Source organism: Pinus tabuliformis, chromosome 2_2 (assembly GCF_031772625.1).
Source record: "Pinus tabuliformis cultivar Carrire ecotype Pingquan chromosome 2_2, CPIR1, whole genome shotgun sequence".
Taxonomy (NCBI): domain Eukaryota; kingdom Viridiplantae; phylum Streptophyta; class Pinopsida; order Pinales; family Pinaceae; genus Pinus; species Pinus tabuliformis.
In genome coordinates this window covers 958,639,599-958,667,529 of record NC_142300.1, presented here as the reverse complement: position 1 = coordinate 958,667,529, position 27,931 = coordinate 958,639,599, and the positions used below count along the sequence as shown (strand labels likewise).

At 37.2% G+C, this 27,931-nt stretch overlaps 1 protein-coding gene across 2 annotated transcripts in view; it reads left to right on the top strand.

Moving 5' to 3' along the window:
- LOC149196398 (uncharacterized) overlaps positions 1-27,931 on the top strand; it is a 395,336-nt gene that overhangs the window by 41,011 nt on the left and 326,394 nt on the right. For both annotated transcript variants that reach the window (XM_089405544.1, XM_089405545.1), the window contains exons 2-3: positions 18,115-18,229; positions 18,746-18,834. In XM_089405544.1, coding sequence (XP_089261670.1) covers positions 18,115-18,229; positions 18,746-18,834 — 204 coding nt within the window. The remainder of the gene's footprint in view (positions 1-18,114; positions 18,230-18,745; positions 18,835-27,931) is intronic.

Sequence of the window (27,931 nt, the reverse complement as noted above, 5' to 3'; positions counted from 1 at the left end):
GAATTATATATATATTATTTAAAAAAATTATTATATTAAAAAAATCGACCGATAACTCTTGATTCAAGACAATGTTACCAACAAATTACACAGATAGAGGTACCAGAGACCAATTATCATAACGACGTGAGCCAAGTGGAGGCAATTATTCGAGGTTATAAAAAATGACGTGAGTCAAAGCAAAGACAATTATTCGAGGTTAAGGTGAAGGAACTGCCAACAATTAGCTTTGAGGACAAAGCTTTTGAAGGGAGGGGCAATGTTACGAACATAAATTGTATAAAATAAAATAAACATAAATAAATATAAATAAATGTAAATACAAAATAATCAAGTAATGATTATGTTAAGTAGTCATTAGTTAAGTGAAAAGACATGCCTAGTCACAAAAGGACATATGCTTAGGTATATATGCGGGTCCTCATTGTAACATTCAACATCACTTGTACATTTGATATATATAATAAATTATTATTACGAGTACCTTTGTGTATTTTTACGTAAAGTCAACAAGCCATAAGTTTTGTTGCTTTATTTGAGTAGTGTGATTTGCTTCCATAGTCTTAATGAGTTGGGTTAATTCTTTGATAGGATCATGTGCACTTTCTTCTTTTGCCTTACGCTTAGAATCATGAGACTTTGATGACCCTCTACCGAAACAAGGATTTTCAGAGTTTCCCGATTCCTTTCTAGACCTTTCCATCTTCAAGGCTTTGGTTTGAGTTGCACCCAAATTTGCAGGCTCTTTCCATCTTAACTCACAGATAGTGTCAACACCAAAAGCATCTAAATATGAGCACAAAAGAAACTCATCATGAGGTTTAACATTAGCAGGCATGCTTTTTACCAAATCATTAAATCTCTTATTGAATTCCTCCATGGTTTCATTTTCATTCTTCTTCATGTTGCTAATAGCGTTGATCAAGTGCCTATTCTCTTTCTTCTCTCCAAATTTTCCCATAAAAGCATTCATGATAGCTTGTAAGGAGTCATAAGAGTTAGCAGGTTTCCCAGTGAACCAATCGAGAACATCCTCTTCTAAAGAGAACAAAAAGTCTACATCCTCATGGTTAGCAGTGTTACACCACTTGAAAATGCAAACATTGAAATTCTTAACATGTGATGTAGCACTAATGGCATTGTTACCTTGAAAGGAAGACAACTTTTCAATAGCCTTGTCAGGGATATTGTGAGGATAGCCATTTATGTTAGCAAAGTTACAAGGAACAAAAAGATCATTCATGATGCTTGGCTCTACTTGTTTTTGCAAGAGCAAATGGATATCAGAAATAGCTTTTTGCCCAAGATTAGCAAGAGTTCTACTATGAGAAAGTCTATTTAACCTCTATCTAAAAACCCTTTCAAGCTCGAGAGTGGGGCTAACTAGACCACTTGGATGCCTCCTAATAGAAACTCTTGTAGATTTTGGATTAAGTGGAGTTGCCACTTAAGCAAGAATCTAATCCTAAAAGTCCAATATGCTAAAACCAAAAGTTAGTTGATTTCTTAGGTACAAATGTCCCCGATAACGACACCAAAAGATGTTGTTGCCTTACACATACACCTAAGTTAGAGAGAAAATCCCCTAACCCCATAAAGTGTGGTTGGTGGAAAATTTAAGAGATGGGGCTGTCACTTATTCCCAACTCTCTCCGTTTAAGTTCTCTCCTAGGTAAGCTAAGGGGGGTGGTCCCTAAATGAAAAGCTAAGTTAAAAGGTGATGTGATGTTTCTCGGAGATGTTAAAGGTCAATTTGGATTACTTGAGATTATGAGCAAACATAATGAACAATATGAAATGAAATAACCATCAACACATAAGTCAAAGATAAGCATACAAGATCAGTGCTTTCAATATTGCTTCAAAATAAATAACACTTGCTCCAAAAATGAAATGTTTCAAAGTGAAACACAAGTAACCCGTCAATCAAATAGATGTTAGAAAAGATGATATCACTTGCAAGATTTCAAATTACTTTCGAAGAAATGCTTTCAAAGTATAATCATTCACAATGCTAGAGCATGTAAAGAAGCAATATCAAATAACTTGCAAAATGAAACAAGCTAAAACTTCACTTGCAAAATGAAAGATATGGTACTTGCCCAAATGAGATATTACAAAATAATCAATTCAAAACATTTTCATCATGACAAGTATATAAATAAATTGCAAGTAAAATAGCTTGAAAAGTAAAGTGTGTTAATATGAAATGCACTTAACTAAGGTTAGATGCAATTATCTTGGTTAATTTTAAGCTAAATGCCTACTCTAAGTGAGAGATTTTCCTCTTGAACTCTTTCCAAAGGGTAAAAATTGGGGTGACTGTAAGAAAGAGGGGCTGAGGACACGATGATGTCGTTAACAATACCCTTCCCCTAAATCTTACTAGCCAGTGCGTGCCTTCATTCTTACAAGGCGACAAGCACCTTCATAACTGTAGGGTCACACACTCTTTATCTTACTTCGTACCAATTGGAAGAATTTTCCAAGAAAGTCTTTTCCCTATGATGTATATCAACCAAGTTTATGCTTGGAGGTTAATTGAGTTAAAATGCAAACTATGCTAAAATGCCTAAATGCTATGCAAGTAAGTTTTCCCAAGAGACATTTGCAATGCTTCAATATAATAGAAATGAGACAGTGCTCAAAGTAAATTGCAAATGTTACTTCAATTGGAAAAGAAAATTAGCTTGAAAATGAATTAAAGTGATGCAAGTTTGCTTTGCAAAAGAGGAATTGCCTCAAATAAATGAAAGTGCTCACAATGATATAACTTCAAAATTGTTCAAGACACATAAACATAAGCTTCATAAACAAATGAAATTGTAAATTGCTCCAAGTAAATGCCACAAACCATAAATTGATAGCAATGGGAAATGAGATGAAGCTAAATAAAAGTTAATGCTTGCTTGTAAAGTATACTTGGAAAATAAGTGAGCAATATAAGAAAAGAGCCTATAGTGAGGCAATTATATCCCAAAGAAAACAAATTGTTAAACAACTAAATTAAAGTTGCCACATAACTCTGAATACTTGCATGTAAGAAATGAGTTGCTCTAAAGCAAAATATCAACTTGTACTTCAAAGCAAGAATGAAATGGAAAACATCAAGTGAAACTTGTAGCAAAATTTAACTTAGAAACTGAAATGTGATGGTGAGGTTCTGTTATTTTTTAAACATGCAAAATGAGCTAAAAAGAGAGTTAGAAAAGATGCAAAATTAATCCACACACAAAATCCTTCTAAAAGAGGAGAAAGGATGTCTTGGGTAAAACCTAAGTTCCCACAAGAAAAAGAGATATTTTATTATGATATTACAATGGAGTTAAAGCCTCGTAGAGGGCTTCTCAAAAGATGAAGGGAAATATTATAAGATTTTGAACTAGAAATAGTTATAATATCCTTCCAACAATAGCAACCTCAAAGGCCAACGAAGACTTGCTAAAATCTAAAAATTACAATTTCCACAAAGGCCCACGACCTATTCTTATTTGCAGCCCCTTCTAGTGTCCATGACCTCCTTGCAAGAAATCTTGAATTTCCTTGAAAGGTCCTACAAGAAAACTAGTTTGAGTTCAATAGTCTTTCCGCAAGACACTTGTTGTCAAAACTCCAACTATGGGTTGCAAAACTAGGACAAAATTAGTGTAAAAGAGCATGTAAGTATGATACAAAATAATATACAAAATCAAATCAAGTGATGGGAGTGAACCCCATCACTTGCATAGTTTGGAAAATGTTTTTAAATAGCTAAATAAATCGATGAAAACACAAATTCTAAAGAGATTAAAATGTAGAAGTATTTGCTTGTGTACAAACTATGTCAAAGAAAATCCCTGCAAGAAAATCACTTCGTAAGATAAACTATGAAATTCAGAGAACCAATGAGAACTCCTTGGAGAATGTGTCAAGAGTGAGTTGGTCTCTCCAAAGACTTCCCATCACGCTTGATATTTGATCCAACAAGATTTTCCTCTACAAAATTTCAATCCAACATTAGTCCCATATAGATTTAGCAAATGCAATGATAAGAAAACTCTAGAAATTTATTGGAAAATAATTAGAGATTTCTACACCTAGAGCATACTCTTAAGTTAATTGCCAATGCAAGATAGCTTTACATTAACAACTCTACAGGAGCATATGGAAATAATATAAATCAAAAGCATGAGCAAATGAAATTTTACTAATAGTGAGCCAATCATTCATATTCCAATGGAACAACACTCATGAATGAATCCCAAAGTCTTTTATTGCAATTCAAAACAAGTGTACATAAGAGCAGAGGTTTCCCAAGCACAATAGCTCGTAACAATGGATACACAGTGATAGCCCACGGCTTTATTATATAGAAGTTTGGGAGCCAATTCCAAGGCAAATGGTGACAATCCCAAGACAAATGGGTGACAATCCCAATGCCTCTACATGCAAATTCGAATTTCCCAAGTGGCCATTCGATTTCCTCTAGAGAGGCCCACACGATCTTTGAGGAGGAGAACTCGTTGAGGTGGAGAGGACATGTGTATGTGAGAGTGGAATGGTAGGAGACCACTTTCCACTCATCTTTTCTGGAACTCCAAGTCAAAGCCCACCAATGGGTGAGTCACCTACTTGACTTACCCTCCTAAAAAAATGCAATTTGCTTTTGTGATACTTGTGGTCCTGTAAAGGAAATTCGATTTCCCTTTTTTGTCACATGTTTCTCCTTGATTCTTGGTCCACATCACTTAATGACTTGACTTCAACTCCTTGATGATTTTCCACCTTCTTTCCACATCATTTAACATGTGTGGATATTTATTTTCTCCAATTTATTTAATTGTTAGTTCAATTTATTGCCATGTTTTCCACTAAACATAAGAAACATGGGTTATGATGGTCTAGAACTTATATTTTACTCCTCAAAGTGTGTCATAGTAGAAAGTTGAGGGCGAGGTGTAATTTTGAGCACACTTACCCCATACAACTTCTTTAGACATCACTTATTACATATTTCAGTTTATTTAAATTTCCGTCTTTCGAAATTTAAAAAAAATGACACCTAGACCTAATCAAATTCCATGAAACCTTACAAGTGATCTAGTATGGTAATATACAATGACTCTAGATGCTAGGATTGACCCGAGGCCTCACGTTCAAGCTGTACTCCTGCTTTGAGGTTATGTTTGGAGGAAAAAACTCAATTAATCCTTAAGTCCCCATAAGGATATAATAATTAACCAAATGAAAAAAACCTCTGAGTCTAAACTCTCTTGATAACAAGGTCTCAAGTTACCTAGGCCTGTTACATGACTCGACTTCATCATACTATCATCACTTTACATCATCTCTGCAGGGTTTGGTGGAATCTGAGTACAACAAAAGTAAATGAGAAGAAGTAGAGTTGAAAAACTCTGGTGATATGATGATCTTTGATGGTACATGAAGCCTCTAAAACATCCTTGGGCATGGAGTCTACAAAAAAAATCTTTGGGTACACTTTAGTGGTCAACACTTCAAAAACGAGCATCCTACAAGAATAAAGATTCACCTTGGATGGATCGCTTCTTGGCAATGGGCTTCAATAGCCAAGAAGATGTTTCCCGCATATACAAAATTTGTTCACGAGGATTGAAAAATCTTGTAGTTGAGTTATCTCCAACTTCTCACCTTGAATTTGACAAGGAGGGATTTGATGATTGTCTACAAGTTTCAAAGATAAATCAAGCAATCCTGAGCCACAACTTGAATCTGCTGCTTGAGCCTACAGCCAGAGACAACCATACCCACATTCAAAGTTGTAGCCAGAGACACAGAAGCCCCAAAACATGCATTTAGTTGGTGGCCTTCCTTAAACCACCGCAGTTAGCAGACCTCCCTTTTTCTAGGTTGAAGGTCTCCCTCTCCAAAACATTAAGGAGCACCTCTAGCAGAAGACTTCAACTTCTTGCCAAATTTGGAAGAGTTCCGAGAATTATACTAAGCTTTCCTTTGGTTGGTGCCTTTCCTTAAACCACCGCAGGTTGTAGACCTCCCTTTTTCTAGGTTGAAGGTCTCTCTCTTCAAAGCATTGAGGAGCACTTCCTTTAGCAGAAGACTTCAGCTTCTTGCTAGATTTGAAAGAGTTCCAGTGTTGGTGGTCATCTTTAAACCACCGCTGGTTGAGACCTTGAGTTCTCCCACCTTATACCTTCATTTTAGAGAGCTCATTCAACCTACTATTGTCATGCATTATCGTATTTTGTATTATAACTCTCTTCTTGGACTCATATATACCCCTTTGGATTAAGGGGGAGAATGTTGGACACCTAATCCGCTAAGGGTTATAGTGTGGAAGTTGAACAATCAAAGGGAGTCCAAGAGACCTTGGAAGATGAATTCAAGAGTCACAAGAATGTATTATAAATGTATATCTTTGTTAATAGAATGCAATTCATGTCTTATCATTCATATCTCTTGTCTTTCCCATGTGATTGTTTAACAGATGGAGTAGTCTACTTTGTAGACAAGTCAAAACTCAAGCCATTCGAAATCGGCACAATCAGGCTCACATTGCCTGGACTCCTTGACTTTCTTCTACATGATGCTCTCTACCTCCCTAAGTTGTGAAGAAATGTGCTGTCCGTGGTTCATATTCACCAACAAGGACGCTTCGTTCACATGTTTGATGGCAAAGTTGAAGTGAGAAAAACATCAAACAACTCACTTGTCATGATGGGAATAGAAGAAGAAAGACTCTTGAATCTGCAAGGAACATCTGCTCGTGCAGAGAACTATGCACATAGTTCTCAATATACTGAAGGTACATTGCCATCTAGTCTTTTATGGCATGCAAGATTTGGACATTTGAACTATTACAGTTCGTTTATTAAAGAGAAATGGTGTTACTGGTTTGCCAACCATTCCTAGGAAACTAAAGCAATATCATGCTTGTATCTTAGGAAAACATAACAAACAACCATTTCATGATTCTATTTTCAGAGCACGTAGATAACTTGAACTGATTCATTCTGACTTCTGTGGCCCTATGCATGTTCCTTCTGCAAATGGAAATAAATATATGATGACTTTTATGTTGATTTGGGGTAGCATCGGATGTGCTCTAGGCCTCAAATTTTGCAGGGAGGCTTGGGCACATGTATTCCAAAGAACCCATAAAGCATTTTGGTAAATTCCATTCAGAAACAATTTTATTAAAATAATTAGTATTTTTTAATGGGCCCCTAAGTCTAAACTTAGGAAATTAAAAATATTAATGGGTATTAATCTAATTGTGGGTGTAACTTCTAGAAGAAGACAAGGATAAAGCTAAAATGATCTTAGCCATTGATTAGCTTTTAATCTGGGCCGTTGAATGTCAACGAGAAGATTATTTAAGGAAGCTTGAGGGTCATTTGGAAAAGGCACTAAGAGATCAAGAGATCGAATTTATGAAGTGAGAAGTCCTCAGGAGGAAATTCTGATCGAGTAGATTTCTTGCAGTGAGGGGTAGTAAGTATCCGGAAGAAGGAAGTTTTCCTGGGCTGGAGAGTACGAGGCAGAGAAAGGGCAGAACGATGTCCAGAGAGAGGCAGACGCTGGCCGACGCAGAGCTGATGCAGCGGCAACGCAGGCCTTAGAGGGAAATCGAATTCCTGTTGAGGAAATCGAGTTTCAATAACTGGGATCTAGGATGTGAGCCTGGGAGACAGAGATTCAGATTTTCTAGACAACAGAGGGTCTAGAGAAGGAGCAGCATGATACCCAACAGGGGTGACGCAAGAATTGCGTGGGAGTGACGCAGTTCTGCGCAAAGGCTATGCAGAGGGTACATAGAGGCTCCGGTTCAACGTGATCAGACTCAGATTCTCCCAACGACAGGGTGAGAGCACTTCACCATTTGTTTTGTCTAGTTTCTCTCTGTATCGGATTGCTAGTTGAGCATCCAAGAATTGTACTTAGATTTACTACTGCATAATAATAAAACTCTCAGACTTGCTGCACCGATTTTCCCGCATTGGGTTTTTCCGGGGACATTTGTCCAAAATTAATTGTGTCATTTGTATTGTATTTTCTTTCTTTCTTAGTCTCTTGTTTCCACATAATATTTAATTAAATGAAGGCTGTAGTGTATGTATTTTGATATTTGCCGTAGGAAACTGTAAGTAATTTGTTTGAAGGAATTTAACAAATAGGAGAAATATCATTAGTTGTTGCAGTAGGAATTCTGGTTTAGGAATTTTCACATGGTATCAGAGCTACAGGTGGAACAAGAAGAGCAGAACCAGAGAACCCAACATTGAGCAGATGAGGGAGATCGAAAAGCTACAGGAGGCAGCAGTTTGAAACCCCAAAAGGTTTGCGTAGTTCTTAGTCAGAGGGCTGAAATTTCGAGGTAGTCTCTCTCCAAGTGAGTCGACGGAGAGAAGGGCTTCCAGATCGAGTTTTTGTCGGGGCAGAGGAAGCAACGCTTGAAGCCTTAGCGTGAGGAGGAGCTGGTAGGACGCAAATTTTTTTTGCAGGCAGTTTATTGGGTAGAAAATCATTAGAAGAGAGAAGCACGATTGAGGAAATTTCTTGCTCAGAGAATTCCTAGCCAAGGAATTTGAATTCTCTAGAGCTAAGTAGTAGCAAAGGGCAGCGGTTTACTAGCTCCAGCAAGGAGTGCGTAGGCTAGCCCAGCAACAATGCAGAAGAGAGAGGAGATTTTCGACATTTGCGGCAGAAATTGCAACTAATGGCTTGAGGGATCAAGACAGGTTGGATGGAGCATCCAACTATGTCATCTAGAAGGCAAAAATGTCGTTCCTTCTAGATGTGCATGCACTCAAGACATACGTCGACAATGTGGTGGATGTCCCTGTAGATGTAGATCTGTTGAAGAAATATCGAGCTGAGATGGCGAAGGCAAAAAGAATGATCCTTGACGGGGTAAAGGATCATGTGGTTTGTTACATCGCTAGTAGAGGGGGACTACTAAGGAGATGTGGGACGCTTTGTCTACGTTATATCATGGATCTTTGGAGCAGCGAAAGATGTACTTGGAGCAGAAGCTGAGATCTGCTCAGATGCAGAAGGGGTAGCGTGTGGATCCATTCCTCACGAAGATTAAGGAGACTCGTGATGAATTGTCTGCTACGGGGCATACACCTCAAGATTCAGAGTTGGTTAAACTGGCCCTCAATTCTATCTCGGATGAGTGGCAAGTCTTTGTCCAGAGTATCTTGGGCAGAGCAACCTTGCCGAATTGGTATGAGATGTGGGCAGCTCTAAAACAAGAGGAGCTGAGGAGAGACTTAGTCAAGGTTAAACTTGACGGAAGCAACAACAGTGGGTCAAAGCCCAAGGAGGAGGAGGATCATGCAACCCTTGCATCAAAGGGACAACAAGAGCAGCAGAGACGTAAGAAGGACGTCTAGAAGATCAAGTGTTTCAGATGTGGTGAGATGGGTCACTACGCTACTCAGTGTCCTCTCAAGAAGAAGGACAAGGATGAGAAGCACGATCCGAAAGCTGCACTTGCAAAGATCGAAGAGGAAGAGTTAGCCATGACAACCAAGATACCTCTAGGATGGAGTTGGGCTGATTTGCAGCTGTAGTTCGAAAGAGCTACAAATGGGCAGGATCCTTGAGAAGTCCACCTCTAGGATCATTTCCTTGCTACAAGAGCCCAGATCAGAGTTAGCAGGATGGACTAGTGTCAGATGGTGCTGAGGAGTGTCAGAGATATAGTTGTAGTGGCTAGGAGCGCTAGAGACTGAACAACACAGAGCAAAGTTGGGAGCAGTGCAGATGGCACAGATCAGAGGTCAGCAGCAGCGTAGTGGATTCAGAGGGTTAGTGCAGAGACTAGCAGCAGTCACTCTTCAACATTCACGTGGTATCACATTGAACACAGTTAGTTCAGTAATTTTGGATGTTTTTCCATTGCTGATAGAGTAGCAGCAACAGTTTGCAGTGCAGTGGCAGTGCTAGCAGCAACACAGATGCAACACTTGAGAGGGAGCTGTAGTACGAATGCAGTGTTGACAGTGGCAATATTAGCAGTAGTACAGTTGCAACAGCATCGCAGTAGTTGGTGGACAGCATGTCAGACATCAACAATACAAAGGACGACGCTTCAGAGTCAGAGCAGTATGCAGCAGTGTATTGCTAGAGCACATTCCTCACTAAGAGGGAGTGGTGATTTGGGGTAGCATTGGATGTGCTTTAGGCCTCAAATTTTGCAGGGAGCCTTGGACACATGTATTCCAAAGAACTCAGAAAGCGTTTTGGGAAATTCCACCTAGAAACAATTTTATTAAAATAATTAATATTTTTTAATGGTCCCCTAAGTCTAAACTTAGGAAATTAAAAATATTAATGGGTATTAATCTAATTGTGGGTTTACAACTTCTAGAAGAAGGCAAGGATCAAGCTAAAATGATCTTAACCATTGATTAGCTTTTAATCTGGGCCATTGAATGTCAACGAGAAGATTATTTAAGGAAGCTTGAGGGTCATTTGGAAAAGACACCAAAAGATCAAGAGATCGAATTTCTGAAGTGAGAAGTTCTCAGGAGGAAATTCTGATCGAGTAGATTTCTTGTAGTGAGGGGCAGTGAATATCCGTATCAGGAAGTTTTCTTGGGCCGAAGAGTATGAGGCAGAGAGAGGGAAAAACGATGTCCAAAGAGAGGCAGACATTGACCCACGCAGCGCTGATGTAACAACAACGCAAGCCTTAGAGGGAAATCAAATTCTTGCTGAGGAAATTGAGTTTCAGTAGTTGGGATCCGGGGTGTGAGACCGAGAGGCAGAGATTCAGATTTTCCAGACAGCAGAGGGTCTAGAGAAGGAGCAGTGTGATACCCAGCAGGGGTGACACAGTTCTGCGCAGAGGCTCCAATTCAGCATGATCAGACTTAGATTCTCCCAGTGACAGGGTGAGAGCACTTCAAAATTCGTGTTGTCCAGTTTCTCTCTGTATTAGATTGCTAGTTGAGCATCCAAGAGTTGTAATCAGATTTACTATTGCATAATAATAAAACCCTCGGAACTGCTGCACCGGTTTTCCTGCATTGGGTTTTTACGGGGACATTTGTCCAAAAATAACTGTGTCATTTGTGTTGTATTTTCTTTCTTGCTCAATCTCTTGTTTCTGCATAATATTTAATTAAGTGAAAGTTGCAGTGTATGTATTTCTATATTTACCGTAGGAAACTGCAAGTAATTTGTTTGAAGGAATTTAACAAATAGGAGAAATATCATCAGTTGTTGCAGTAGGAATTCTTGTTTAGGAATTTTCACATTTTATTGATGACTATACCCGAATGTGTTAGGTATATTTGTTGAAGAATAAAAATCTGAAGCTTTTGAATCTTTCAAAAACTTTCATGCATGGATTCAAAACGATACACTATCTCATATTGGCTCAATTCGTATTGATAACTATCTTCGCCAACATGGGATTCAACATCAAACAACTGCGCCTTATAATCCTCAAAAAATGTTGTAGCTGAAAGAATGAACAAGACAATCTTAAATATGGTTCGTTCAATGACGTTTAAAAAAAATGTAAAGTTGATGTTATGGGCTGATGCAAAACAATCTTAAATATGGTTCATTCAATGATGTTTTTCAAAAATGTAAAGTTGATGTTATGGGCTGATGCAATTCTATGTGCAGTGTATATTAAAAATAGATGTCCATCTTATGCTCTCAAAAGGAAGACTCCTTATGAAATGTGGTATGGCCACATTCCTTCGGTAAGGCATCTCAGGGATTTTGGTTCCACCTGCTACCCCTTGATTCCTGAGAAATAGAGAAATAAACTTGGAGCAATGAAGCATGAAAACTGATAGCTTGTAGGCTTGAATGTAAAAATAAACGAGAGGTATTTTGTAATAAGAATGTATTATATGTAAAATTGTACAAGTGATGATCAAATGTTACAATGAGGACCTGCATATATACCTAAGCAGGTGTCCTTTCGTGACTGGGCATGTCTTCTAGACATGCCTTTTCACTTAACTTAATGACTATTTAACATAACCAATATCTGATTATTTAATATTTACATTTATTTTATTTATTTACTTGTTATGAATTATATTCATAACATAGCCCCTTCCTTTAGAAGCTTTGTCCTCAAAGCTTTAATGCTGTCGATTTTCTTCACTTAGTGTCTGTCACTCATATATAATCTGGCAAGCGTCTCGTCATGTAGAATCTGTAATATTCCCTTGGATTTTTTTTTAATAATATTTTTTGAAATAATAATAATTTTTTTAATAATAATGTTTTTTTTAATTGATATTTTTTTAATAATGATTATTATTATTATTTTAAAATAATGTACTAATTGATTAAGTAATTTTAATTAATTAATTTACCTTAATTTAATTTATAATGTGCTATAATGTATTTCGACCTGCCAATGTTTTCACCAATGCAATGTTAGATACGCTCCACTTTGTAATTAAACGCTGCATCGATATACCTTGTCCACCGTATTTTACACCAATTTTTAATTCTTTTAATTTTAATGTTATGAAATGACGCCTGGAAACGACAACGCCCGGAACCTTCACAGCGGTTGACCCTTTGGCCGACACACCGTTTTGATGGTAGGACAGGGGACGACAACGTGATAACAACTTTATTAACATCGTGTGCGTAGTAAAAAATGGAATACGGAGCGGACAACAAGGAAAACTCGACAGTGGGGGTCGTTGACTTGGCTGCGGAGGCGGACAGACAGGGACAGATAGGGACGGGTTTACACGACGGAGGGGTGTCGAGAGGTGCTGGTGGGCACAACCGGACACGACAGAGGACAGGAAGAAGTTCGGCGACATAAAATATAGCTCCTGCGTCCATAAATCCGACCCCTTTTCTATACCTAATTCTGATATCTTCACCTGGACATTGTTCATCGATGATCATTTCAATATCAACAACTTCATGAGTTAAATCAGCTGACTTGGTTACATTACATAACTGGCCAGAACTAGGATCCTGAACCCCATTTCTATTATCCAACTCATCATCACTATCAATAATCACAGTTCGACTCCTTTTGCTAGCAAACTCAAAGTCTTGACAATCACTAGAGCGTTTTAACATGTTAGGCTTTGGTTGACCATTATCTTCAGATAGACAAAGTACCAAGGAAGAGCATTTAGCAAATGTATGATGGGCAGATGCTTTTTGGATTTCTTGGACAGATTCCATAGTAGATATGTGACTCACAACTTTACTGCACTCATATGGTTTTTGTAAAGTTTGCGTCAATTTCATATTTTGACTACCATTAATGCAACAAAATCCAGACTCTACACCATTCACAATCTCTGACAGGGGTTCAACATTACTTATTCCATTCAGAGATGTTGTGCCGACAATATCATTCTGAATATCATCATTAGCCGTCTTCTTTCTCCTGCGTTCATTCCTCCTTCGTTTCAGACGTCTTTGCATTTTATGAGCCCTTTGAACATCATCCTCCTCTTTAACTGTTCTGAATCTACTCCTTTGTTCTTCGGTTAAACCACACTCCTTCTCATTTGCAACTGCCGCTGCATAAATTGGATTTCTTGAGCAGTTATCAAGGTCATTGATTTCCTCCACCTCATTAACATCGGGAAGCTTCAGGCCCATAGTTGCTGCTTGTTCAGGGGTAGAAGCTAAGTACACAACTGCCCACTGTTTGGAACCAAATGCATTGCTTTTATTGACATCATTTTCTATTTCAAAGAAATTATCCACTAAGTCCCAATCCTTATCCTCTATGCTTTCTCTTCTATCTTTATTACCATCTTCAATAGCCAGCTTTTTTAACAAGAAAGCCACTGGCTCCTTCCTCCAACAATTTCCCATGATGTCTTCTTACTGGCCGACAAGCTTGCAGATCACACTCAGCTTCATTGACGAAATCTGTGATTTCTTCTGTAGGCAGTCGACCAGCCCAATGGATACGCTTTTTCCAAGCCTCAGTACTGCATCCTTCTGGAGCCTGTTTTTCTACCCACTTGTATAATGTAGGAAGTTCACTACTAGCATCATCAAGTTGCTCCAACAAAACTGCATTCTCATCCTCCAAACGATCAAGAGTACTTTCCCACTGTTCCTTGAAAGTTTCCATTTCGTTCTCAACAACATCTTCTAAATCTTTCCTGTCACTGACCCCAAAAGTCTTCGTAATGGCATTCTTTAGCTTTTGTTTCTTCTCAATTGCTGCAAGTTCTTGCTTCCATGAACTTTGCATTCGTATAGGTGATGATAACCCTTCAACTGTAGTTTCTGAGTTACAGTTCATCCTTTTGGACCATGGCACAACATTTCCATTTAGAATCTTTTTAGTGTTAAACATTTGTACAACTGAAGAATTTTCAGACATGTAATCAGTCCTTTTGGGATCTTGAATTTCAGGCATGGTGCCTCCTTCACTACTTGATGAACCTACTTGTCTGTGATCTTTATTGTTGAGCCAACCCTGCTTATCTACTGACCCATCAGATGAAGCAAGTGAAGAGCGATGATTCTCCCTTGGCAATTGAGTAGAAGGTGATTGAACTGAAGATTTCCTTTTTGAAGTTGGGGTCTTGATTGGACCAGCTCGTTTTACATCTTCCAAATTCAAAAACATAGTCTGTCTATTACATTTTTTCCCCAATTTTACTTTTGTTTGTTCACCATCAAAATCAATAGTCTTGTTATCTTCACCCTCTACAACTGTATTTACGTCCTCTTTTATAGATTCTACATGTTTAAGTGTTGTATTTTCAATAACTTCATCCTCTTTGACATTAAGATCAACTTCATTTTCATTATCGTCAGTCTGACCAAAATATTCTTCTCCTACTTGACCTTGTTTCGTTTCTTCACTGTCATTATCATCTTCCTTATTATCGATTTCCCTTCGACATGCTTTAACTTCTGCATATGATTTCTCTAAATGCTGAAATGCTTCTTGAATTTTACTAAACTGCTCAATGCATTCAGGTTGTGAACGTAATGGCACATTGTGCAGCGAACAACGTTCAAAGACCCACATGATTATATTGTGCGCCATGGCTCTGATACCACTGAAGCATAAAAACTGATAGCTTGTAGGCTTGAATGTAAAAATACACGAGAGGTATTTTGTAATAATAATTTATTATATATAAAATTATACAAGTGATGATCAAATGTTACAATGAGGACCCGCATATATTCCTAAGTAGGTGTCCTTTCATGACTAGGCATGTCTTGTAGACATGCTTTTTCACTTAACTTAATGACTATCTAACATAACCAATATTTGATTTTTTAATATTTACATTTATTTTGTTTATTTACTTGCTATGAATTATATTCATAACAAGCAATGAGTCGAAAATGTATTTTCTTGGGGTACTCGGATACCTGCAAAGTATATCGCCTTTGTGATGAAGTAAATAAGAAGGTTATATATTCTAGAGATGTGATTTTTCTTGAATCTTTCAAGCGGAAACGTGATCGCTTGGACAAATCCAAACATGCAAAATCTTTTCAGGAATTTGATAATGAGATTCCACATCTCGAAGGGGGGATCCCTATCTTGGATCAATGTGTAGAATCTCCTTCTGAAGCACTCTCTCCCCCTTATGAAGATCTAACCACTTCTTCAAATCAAGAAGACACTTTTAGTGATGTGATTGAGAGGATTGGAAGGCTAAATCTAGATTCAACCCTATCTTAGTCAACAAAACAACTTGGGTCATCTCAGAAAGATCCTCCCAAGTGGTTCACTAAGACACTTGAAAGTGTTCATCCTTATGAGGTTGGAAAGACAAGAACAAGAAGTTCTACTAGACATAATGGAGGTGATGCAGATGATTCTGACTCAGCGGTTGACATGGTTGTTTCTTATGATTGTGAATTGAATTTGTTTACTAATTTTGAACCAACTTCCTTTAAAGAAGTTGCTTCTCATGATGAATGGAAAGAAGCAATGCAGAAAGAGTATGATGCTCTTATAAAGAATGGAACCTGGAAGTTGGTGGACCCTCCATTTGGAACCAAACCGATTGGCTGCAAGTGGGTCTTCAAGAATAAGTATAAATTAGATGGCTCACTTGACAAGCACAAAGCAAGGCTTGTGGCAAAAAGATTTGCATAGAAAGAAGGGGTCGATTATGAGGAGACTTTTGCCCCCACAACAAAATGGGCTACCATTTAGACTCTCTTTGCCTTGGCAACTCAGAATGGATGGAAAGTCCATCAAATGGATGTAAAAACTGCTTTCTTGAATGGAGATTTGAAAGAAAATGTTTTTATGTCTCAACCAAAAGGTTTTGTTGTGAAGGGACAAGAGCATAAAGTATGTAAGCTTATCAAATCCTTGTATGGCCTCAAACAAGCACCGCGAGCCTGGTATGAAAAATTGATTGAGCATCTTCTGAAATTAAATTTCAAACACTTTGATCTTGATGATGCAACTTTATTTGTCAATAAAGTTGGCAAAATTTTTGTCCATCTTGTGGTGTATGTAGATGATCTACTAATGATAGGGAACAATGAAAATTATATTGCATCCATAAAGAAAAAATTGAGGAAAGGATTTGAGATGACAAATTTGGGACATGTTCACTACTATTTGGGTATTGAAGTAACCCAACATTAGAAATTTATATTCCTCTCTCAAAAGAAGTACATTGGATATTTGTTGAACAAATTTGGCATGGCTAAGTGCAATCCTTTGTCCCCTCCATTGGAACAAAATTTAAAGCTCACATCCAAAGAAGGAAATGAATTTGTGGATGCAATTAAGTACAAACAACTTGCAGGAAGTCTTAACTACCTCACTACTACCAGACCAAAGATTTCATTTGCTGTTGGAATCCTTTCCAAATTTATGCAAAAACCTTGTGAGCGTCATTGGTTTGCTGCAAAAAGGGTTCTAAGGCACTTGAAGGGAACTCAAGACTTTGGACTCAAATACACAGGTAGATGACCTTAGCTTTATTCGATACTCTGATTCAGACTTTGATGGAGATAAGGAAAATGGACTATCTACTTCAGGTTATGTTATGAGTGTTGGATCAAGAGCTGTCTCTTGGAGGTCACACAAACAATTAGTTCCAACAAATTCCACAACAGAGGTAGAATATGTGGCAGCTTGCAGAAGCAACCAAGGAGATTGTGTGGCCCAGGAAAATTCTTGAAGATTTGCAGGAGAAACTATTGACTTCTACTCCTCTTTTGTTGACTATACTTTTGCAATAAAAATCAGCCAAGAGTCCAAAATTCCATGTTCGAATGAAGCATATAAATACAAAGTATCATTTGATTCGACATCATGTTGAAGCCAAAACCATTCACCTATGCCATTGTTCCGCAAATGAGTAGATCGCTGACATCTTCACCAAAGTGCTTGGAAGAGAAAAGTTTGAAAGATTTAGAATGATGTTTGGACTTACAAACACCCCTTCAAATTAAGGGGGGTGGGGGGGGGATGTTGACACCTAATCCTCCGGGATTGGACAAATATGTCATAAATATGTAAATACAAAATAAGAAGATGAAGCGACCTTGGAATGTGAATCCCAACGGTCTCTCTCCTATGTGCATGTATTAATGTTCTTAATAGAAAATTAATTTTGTGGAGTTACCAAATACCTGGCCTGACAATAATAATTAATGAATCTATAGCGCTTTGGCTAAATTGGTTTTGTGTTTAATCTTTTTTTTTTTACTTCCGTATGATTGTGTATTGTGTCCATTTTCGACTTGTGACAAATTGAATTAGATTGGCACATTTTCGAAGCCTCTTGCATTTATTTATGTTTACTGATATTTGATATTTATTTAGTAGGCTTTTGAAACAAGTATCTTATCAGCTTACTACTTGTTTCAGTTAGGAATCAACTTATTTCCGTTTGATGTCATTTTTTTCTTATGTTTTCCTGCATATAATGCTTGATGGTGGTTTAATTTAGTTTGAATAAAGCTTTGTTCTCATGCTTTGCACAGTTTTTTGAAAGTTGCATGTGAAAGGATGCATGGCACTTCTAATATAATTTTCTACATCTAATTTATTTCAAATACTTGAATAACAAGTCCATCATATTGCAATAGGCGAAGGATGTTCAGTGAGATGTTTCTCCTAAACAGAACTGTGATAATCATAGTATTCAATCTTTTCTACAGGGCCCTCAATTCAAGGATCACAATCTAGATTATTCCCTGGATCTATTTTGTGGACATCTTCTGATGGTAGAAGAGCAAATGGTACTCAGAAATGGAAGAAAGTTTTCAATTACAGGTATATTGATTGTTTTTGACTTTGCCCTTCACTCTTGAGTCTTGAGTCTTTAGTTTTAATAGGCCTACACCCTATTATATCTTAATCCTATTTCTCCTTTCAATATTTGTGCCAGTCTTGTCGCTCCTATACTTGATGGATGTGTTGTGAATTCCAACATTGACCTTTTGTATGATGAAGGATCATTTCCTGGGGTTAGGCCTGTTCCTTGTTGAAGCTTTCGTTTTCATTTTTATTGGTCACTAGGTGCAAACTATCATTTGTGTTTTAGTTTATTGACTATATGTTTGTCATTCCTATAAAAGACAAAGCAAAATGCAACTTTATTGAGTGTTTAAAATCTCGGACTCCCAATTATTTTATGCATGGATCATTGTTCAACTATTTATGTGAACAAAGTTGCCTACGTTTGGAGCATGTATTTGTGTGCATGAGATTATGATTAAATATTTATGATATGCACCATTACTCACTTTTATCTTGCTCGTTACTCATTGATGCTATTGTGTCTTGCAGATGCTCCACAATGACAGATAAACCAAACATGATATGTCCTGTATTAGATGTTTTAACATACTTGAAGTCCACATTAGACACTGTCGAAGGTATTGTGTTTACTTAGACTGAAGTCCTTACATTTTTGAATACTTTTAATGGGTCATCCCCAACTCATAGAAAGTTTGAGCATAAATAAATGTGCTTGAATGGTTTTGGACATCAAAGCTTTTGATTTTCAATGTTACACTTCTAAATTTATATTCTCTTAGTGCAATTGTGGCTTAGATCTTATTATCAGGAAGATTATTATTATTATAATATCAATAATACACACACAAACACACATATGCACACACAGATATATGTTTTTCTGAGAAATATAGCCCCACATATATATTTAGTTTGCCAAGTGAGGATGCTGATACCTTTCTAGCCCCTAGTGGGTTTCCTTCGGTTTTTTGGATATAGGGACAGAAGTGACCACCAGCTGAAATATTGGTTGATAACCTGAGGGATCTGATCTTAAGACCTCTTGAACTTTCACATAGGAGCATCTACCAATCGAGCTAAGCCTTGGGGCTAATAATATGGACTTAATGAGATTTGATCCCAAGATCACATGAACTTTCACATAAGAGCAACTGCTAATCGAGCTAACCCTTGGGGCTAATTCTCTCTCTCTTGCTCTAAAATAATAATGATGATCATGATAATGATAATAATAACCTATATTTAGGGTGTGACTCAGTGGTCATGGTTCCCCTCCATATTTCAGTATATATTGGATTGTTTCCCATTGTATTATTCACCATTAGTAATGCTTCATATTATATAGTTGCTTATTTAAAGCATATAACATGTCTTTTTTTCTTTTCAGGTGACATATCTTAAGGAAAACCCCCAAACACTTCCCCTTGTTTGAGGATGGTACCTAGGGTAAACCCTAGATTCTTTAGGGCACAAGGCGAGGTCAATAATAGGGCCCAAAGCCTTTACAACAATATACTCATTATGAGCTCAACATGTCACTTATGAGAATAGAACCTAGGTGGGGAGGATAACACTTCATCCCACAACCACTAGGGCTAGACCCAATTGACAAAGAATATAATGTGTCTTACACAGTGTTATATGGAGGTTTATAATTATCAATTCTAATGCTTAACATCAATTTCTAATGTGTTCAACATTACTTTTGCATTTACTTTGCCATGGTATAATATCAATCATGGTAAATTAAAGGTAAAAATCATATAATTCCAAAAGAAGTGTCTATGATTATACTTCGTTCTAATATCCTCTCATTAGCACATGTTCGATTCAATCTTTTCCTTCTAGTAGAAATACAACTCCTAAGCGGATCACTTTTTCCTCCTTGTCCCATTTCTAGGGAGTAGCAAGTAGTTTAGTTGTGGCCTAGGATAGTTTTGACTTATATTGGTGAGACCATGGATCTTCTCTTGACATTCAATTCACAAACTTTCTCCCATGAGACTTTCAAGGTGATTTAGTTCCTGATCTTAGTACATATTTCACCTCAGCTCTCAACACATACAAGTTGCTTTGGTTACCCCTTTGGAATACTAGTCTCCCATTCCACGGTTCTTTCTCATTGCTTGGAGTGTTAGGGGAGTCCCAATGGATAGCTCCCGACTTTCTCCCATGATTTCATACTTTAATCCTCTCAAACCCGCTCTCTCCACCAAGTACATTTTTACACTGTATTGGCTCATCCATTGACGTTGATGGTTTAGTAGGGATGTTTTCTTCTTCTTCTTCCTCTTCTCTTACCCCCACCTCTATCTTTGATGTTGGTGTAGGGGATTCTTCCGCCCCTTTCTATTTTGTGTCTTTTCCTTATGATATGTAGTCTTTTCATGTTGTACTTAGAGCTATGATTTTGAGTTTCTTACTTTTCTCATATTGTAGTTTAGCTTCTTTCATGTTATGCTTATCTTTTAGGTTTTATGAATGCTTACATGTAGAATTTCCACGAAATTTTGATATGCTGATAAGAACAATCTGAAAAACACTTTCTTTTCTTACAAAAACATAATTTCTCTACTCAATTTGCAGTAGAATGAGGAACAAAAATAAAACACAGTCATACAATTCAAGACACAATTTTTTTTATACTAGGGAACCCAACTTGGAAAACCCTTTGATTGATGAGAATTTTACTGATAGAAAAACTGAGCAACTGATCTCTTACAAAAATAATTGTTTTAATATGAAAACAACCTAGTTTTCGTGCCTTGAACCATGCTTAAAACCCTAGCAAGATTGCTGATCTCTGCTTCCCTCTACCAATCTGTGCACAAGCTACTCTTGCACACTCTTCCTCTCACAATCTCCACGCACAAACTTGTGCTTCCTATTGCTTGGTCTCACCAACTCGTGCTCACCAAAACAATGATTAAACTTGTGCCTTGTTCCTCCTTTTAAAAGCAATTCAAATGGTTAAAATTAGTGAGTTATATGTTTGGAAAGTCGAATTGGTTCTTTTCTAGTCAACAACAGTTAACACAACTTGTTAACTAGTTCCTCCTAAAATTTAGGAGGATAACTCCACTTGTCCTTTCAGTTTATTTCAACACATCAATAACTGCCTCCTGCATTCCTAATTTTTAGGGAAATTCCTAAATTTTAGGAACTCGACCATGTACAAAAAGGAACTTGACTTTGACTACTTGAATTAAGGCACAAATCAAGGAATCACTTTTCTCTCTAATTTCAACATTACACACCTCTTCTAGACATGTCTATTGGACTTTATGAGTTCAATTGGCCTATTTTGGTCATTCATGGACATTAATAAAATTATCTTATACTAGTTCAATAAGAATTTAGTTAGTGATAACTTTTCAACTTCCTTGAGTTGTTATCGAATAGATGCTTGAAGTTAGCCCCGACTGTTAACCCAACTGATTGAACCATATGCCCAAGGCATGTTGCCAATGGGGAGGCCTTAGGTCATGTTGACCACACTTTGTCAACAGTCCAAGGAAGCAAGGTACAAAGCAGTGAAGACAATTTTTTAAAGTTCAAAGTCATCAACCAGCATGAATTATATCATTGTAAACCCAATTTCCGCAAGTTGTATTATAAATGATGCTAGTATCACCATTTAATTATGTAACAACTCCTAGGTAAGCTTCTGATTTTGGCAAAGGATTTCATCCCAGGAAGTTTTTTAACCTCCACTAATTATGTGTGTTGTAAACGAGGGTGGAATTCGTTGAATTATGTGTGTTTGTAAACGAGGGTGGAAGGTGAGTCCTAATGTTATCGAGTCTATCGTAAAAGTGTGTTTGAGATTCTGAGAAAATTCTAGTGCATGGTCCCTCGCAGTCAGAAACTATGGTGAAATTATTTTATTACATGCACACTTGGTTTCATACTAGATCATATTGTGTCACAGAATTGGGTAAATTATTGAGGGTCTATGTGTAGAGGTGTTTTCCCCTTTCAAGGGTTGAATTTGTAATAATTTCATGTTAGTGCTTGGTCCCTCATAGTTAGACACCATGGATAAAATAATTGAGGGTGGAAAAATAATTCAATTCCCTCCAGTGTCAATTAATTATTTTTTATGGCTAAATTAAATTAAAATCCTAAGCCAAAAAATTAATTAATTTTGAGTCAAAAAGTAATTATAGAGAAATTAATTGCTCTCCAAGGGAAAATTGGATATTTTAAGAAAATTTAGGCCCTTAGACCTTGGTGGTTAAGTCATAGTCAAAATTTTGAGGAAGTTAATCCAAGATATTAATTTTTGGATTAATAAAAAATGGGTTTTAAGAAAATTGCGAATTTTTCCTCAAAAATAAAAATTCGACGGTGGAGATTAAAAGATGATCAAATTATTTTAAACGATTGAGATTATTTTGACGAGGATCAAGCTAACTAGCCATTATTTTCCACTTGGAAGGGTTTATCTATATAAATAAGCTATTGAGCTTCTATTTGATATCTTGGGATGATCTTTAAATGAGAAGAAAATTTTAACGTTGGTACTAAGCTGTTGCTCTGCTGGGAACATTTTTTTATCATAATAGAAAGATTTTGGGGTTCAGTTCATGGTGTTCTTCTTATGCTAATCTGTGGTATGTGTTAGCTACATGTGATCTTATATTGTGCTGAATAAATTTTTATAAATTGTTATTTCATTTGTTGGTGATAAGAACATTCTATTGATACAAGCTATTTCAGGGGATCTGATTCACCATATGATTTAACAATTTTATCTTGAGAAAATTATATAGATTTGCAGGTACGCTAACCCTTGGGTTCGAAGTTCACAGACTGTGGGGAAGAACCGACCTTGTTTGGGCTTTGAGATTTCGTTGTGGTAATTAATTTTGCAGAAGGGTTTTAGCCAAGCTATCTTTCAAAATCATTCATCCATTGTCATTTATTCAAAATCTATTTTTTTTTGTTCTTGGACTAAAAAGAATTATTTTGCTAATGAGAGCTTGTAAATTTAATTTGTAAATATTTGTAAATTATTTTCTAACCCTTGTTATTTTGCAACAATTGGGTATTTGGAGTTTTGAAATGTTGTATATATATTTGGGGTTTGGAATTCTTTTATTCATTTGTGCAGGTGGATTTACAATTGCTCAAGAAAATTTGCTGGGGTTTTGAGGCGGATCTTTTAAAATTTGGGTACCATAGGACAAGTGGTTCCCTAAGGCTTTGATCTTTGGCCTAGGGAAAAGTGTCCAAATTTATTTGTACTTTTCTCCTAATGTGACTTTATAAGTGGTAAAATCAATTTAATTTAAAAGTGATTTTATAAGTGGTAAAGTCAATTTAATTTAAAAGTGACTTTATAAGTGGTAAAGTTACATTCCACTTTAAAGGTGACTTTATTAAAGTCAATGAAGAATTAGAAAGTGAAAAAGTGACTATGGAAATAAAAGGCTCAGCGGGTCTTTATTTAAGTGGGTGAGTTAAAAAAAATAGAAAGTGAGAATTAAATGCACATTTATTCTCATTCCTAGATCTAAATGAATCTTAGCCATTAGATCTTAGGGTAATCCAAAAGGTCATTTAGAGAGTAAACGGAGAAGAGAAGGAAAAAAGATCAATTCATTCTTTCATGAGCATTTGAGAGAAAGAGAAGAGAGAGAGCAAGGAGAAAATTTCTGAGCAGTGAGGAAGTGAAGGAGAGCAACAAAAAGACATTTCAACAAATCTGGGCAACAACATTTATTTGCTCGCATCCCAAGACAAAATCGTACAGCAGGAGAAAGGCACAAAAATCGAGAAAGAGGGACAACAACAAGGGCACGAATTTCGATGCAAGTTTTGGGCATGATTTTTGAGGCAACCATACTGCTGAAATCTGTACAGTCTGTACAGTAGGTTCTGAGCACGATTTTCGAGGCAGGTTGTACAACATTTAATGCTGTTTTATTGCTGGAATTTTTTTTGTTTTGGCAATTTGCTGATTGGCATGATTTTTGAGGCGGAGTTCAAGCACGGAAATCGAGATAAGTTGTAATTTGTGGTTGCTGGAATTTTTACTGTGTATTTCAGTTTCTCTGTAAAAGCATTTTCAGAAATAAAGAAGAGCTTTCAAACTGGTTTTCCCCAAGAGTTGTAGGGGGGTTTTTCCAGGGTCACATTGACCAAAAATCATTGTGTTATTTTCTGTGTGTGGCTGTCATAATTTTGCTGTGTTTTATTTCTATAATTTCAGCTGTTGTGGAATCTCTAAATTTGTGTTTTCAGAAAATATTGTCATTTCCAGATTCTAGAATTTTTATCATGTTTGGATTTAAAACTAAATGCATATAGTGATAAGGAAAATTGATAACCAGAGTGGGGGTTGAAATTCTTCTAGACCTAGGAAAGCGAGATCTGGCCTTCAATCACCCTCCAAGCTCAATGTCCAGCTAAAGAGGGTGGGGGTTGAAATTCTTCAAGACTTAGGAAAGCGAGATCTAGCCTTCAATCACCCTCCAAGCTCAACGTCCAGCTAAAGAAGGGAAGCCGTCCAATATAAGGCAATGATTTTTGGCTTTTTTGTGTAATTGTAGGTTTATGGAATTGCTTTTAGGCCCTTAGGCCTAGCCTTCCTCCTCCTCTGCCCTAGCCGTGAGCCCTAGAGGCTTTCTAAGGCTGCGACCCCCTCCTTTGTTTGGACGCTGTTGATTTGTGGTAGCATCGGATGTGCTCTAGCCATGAAAATTGGTGGAGAGGCTAAAGTACATGAGATCTCCAAGACCCAGAAATGGTTTGGGGAAATTCCACTCGGTTGGAGAGATATTAAAATAATTAATATTTTAATGGGGTTCCTAAGTCTAAACTTAGGAAAATTAAAATATTAATGGTTATTGATATAAAACTGGGTGAGAATGTTCTAAATGACATGGATCAAGCCAAATCTAATCTGAGCCTTGATTAGAGACTTAATCTTGGCCATTGAAGACTCAACAGGAAAAGTATAAGAGGATGCTTGAGGGTCAGATGGAGACACACCAAGATTGATCAGTCAGTTCGATTTTCTGGAGTGGGGTTTGTTGAGAAAATTCGAACAAGTGTTCTGAGTTGTAGCGAGGGGTAGTGAGTACATAGTAGAGAGGCAAAGATAGTGCTCGAGGTTCAACGCAGGGACAGAGAGGCTACGCAGAGGCAGTTAGAGCTACGTAGAGGCAGCAGAAGCCATGCAGAGGCAGTTAGAGACCGCGTAGAGGCTTAGGGGCCTGTGTGGGTGACGCAGAGGGCTAGAGAGCTGACGTAGAGAGGCAGAAGACTGACACAGAGGGTTCTAGAGCTACGCAAAGGCTAGCAGGGTTGACGCAAAGCCTTGGAGAAGCATCAGAAGGATTTTTGTGGGGCAGACTAATGTTGAGAAGCTGAATATCTATCTTTGAGAAGAGGTATTATTGCTGTGTAAAAATCTCTGTTGGGTGAGCTAGTTTGAAACCTTAGTTGTACTCAAGAAATCTGCATAATAATAAAACCCTCAGAACTCCTGCACCGGTTTTCCCGCATTGGGTTTTTTTGGGGACAATTGTCCAAAAATAACGGTGTCCCTTGTGTGTTTGTCTAGTATTTCAGTTGTTGATTTGTATATGAGTTAAGGCTGCATTTGTGTTTATTTTCAATATTTATATGTATAAATAACTTGTTAATGGAATAAACAAGTAGGTGAAATAAACCAGATAATGTAATAGGGATTTCTAACGTGCTAGACTTAGAAATTTCAACAGACGCAACCCCCTTAGGGGCTTTCCCTTAGCCGCAAGCCCTACAGGGCTTTCCTTGCCCCAAGTTAGTCCTTTAGGGCTTGACGTCAGCCCTTGTGGGATTTTTCTCCTTGGCCGTGGCCTTTTGAGGCCTTCTTTCCCCTTACTCAACCCTTCCTTGGCATTTTAGCTCTATCATTGGCCTTCTTCTAGCGCTAGCCTCCTCCTCTCACCCTCATTTGGCCATTTCTCAGTTATTGATTGGGTTTGCATTAGTTTTTCATCACTAACACTTGGTTTTGCAGCGATTTTAGAGCTAACTTGTTTGTTGCAGGTAGTCGTGTTCACTGGGAGCCTCTCTAGTCATCTACAAGGACACTAGGCCTCTCAGTTTGCTCTCTAATCCTTCATTCTCATCACTGTCCTCATCTTGAATTTGAAGCATCTTATGACAACAGTATATTCAGGGCCTAAACACATTTAAAATAAGCTTAAATTCACTAAATAATTCAGCTAAGGCATTAAGAGTTAATCTAAAATCAAATTGGGTGCATATAAGTGAATTTTTGTGGACTGTGGGTTGATTTCCAGATCTGATATGACTGCTACAACCATTTAAATTCACCTACAACAGTGATAAAAACACACTATCTTGACATAATAATCAATTTACAAACATATTTTATCATTGGCATTGTTTAGGCTTGCATCTCTTGGCATATTTGATCATTCCTTGAAGGTTGTCATAATAATTTGAGGTCTGATATAAAATTTACAGTGGTGGCAAAAGGTGTTGGAGAACATCTAATTTCATTTATCCTTTGTTCTTTGCCTCTTGTGCATCTTGGATAAGTGTTTTCTAGTGGAATTGGGTGATTTTCATACTGCTGCAATCATTTGTTTCTTGGCTGCCCCATTTTGCATTTCATTGCATTTTTGCATCATTGGCATCCATTTGCACTCTTGCATAAGCATATTTCTAATTGCATTAACAAACACAAATGCTCTAATTGAATTGATAATTGTTTGGATGAGATTGGTTTAACAAGTAACATTGTGGATTAATACCTTTGTTTCTCACTGCTATCATCATTTATTGGATAGGTGGGTACATTGCTTTTCATTGATATTATTCAATAAGTAGCTCTTGTGGATTTACAATCAAAGTCTCTCTTAAAGCACTTAATTAAGTTTAATCATAATCGTTATAAGAGATCTAATTGTGTCCATAAGGAATTTAATCTATCTCGTGTATGTAATCGGCATATTGGAGTTTCATTGTTTTGCTAATTGTGCTTAAAAATCCTTATCTAATTGTTGAGGGAAGCATTAATCTTGTCAATTTAATTGTCTATTTCATAAACAATTGCCTATTTGCAATCTTGGTAGCATTTTCTAGCACTGTTATTTTGATCATTTTCTCTTGTGGTGAGGTTTGCCATTAATTCATTGTTTAACTACTTCATCGTTCCGAGTTGAAAATGATCATTTGTCTCCAAGTACTTAAGAAACTTAACAATCTCGCCTTAAGAGTAATCACTCATATTGTGCACTTGCATTTTAGGACTAGTTTTGCACTAATTAATTAACCTCCAAGCATAAGTTTGGTTGATAGAGAGCTAGGACCACCTTTCTCACTCGACTTGTGACGCTTAGACCCTCTTTAGTGGTTAACACGGTGACTTTGCAGTCGTCAAAGCCACAGTTTCTGCAGCGCCAAAGGCATTTGGTGGTTAGCACTCAAGGGGAGGGATCGTTAATCAAGCCATAACTTGCATCCCCTTGGTTTCTCTCCCACAACCTACTCTAGAGACTAGTTTAAAAATAGTTGAGAGGAAGGATTCACCTAGGTAAGCGTATAATTTTAAAATAAGCCAAAATTCTACATTTCACTTAGATTTTAGGTGTTGCATTCCATATAGGATAGTGAAGCATCCTAAAGCAGCAACTGTTCATCCGGTTACTTGGTGAATAATTCATATTAAGCAAGTATTTGACTCCATTA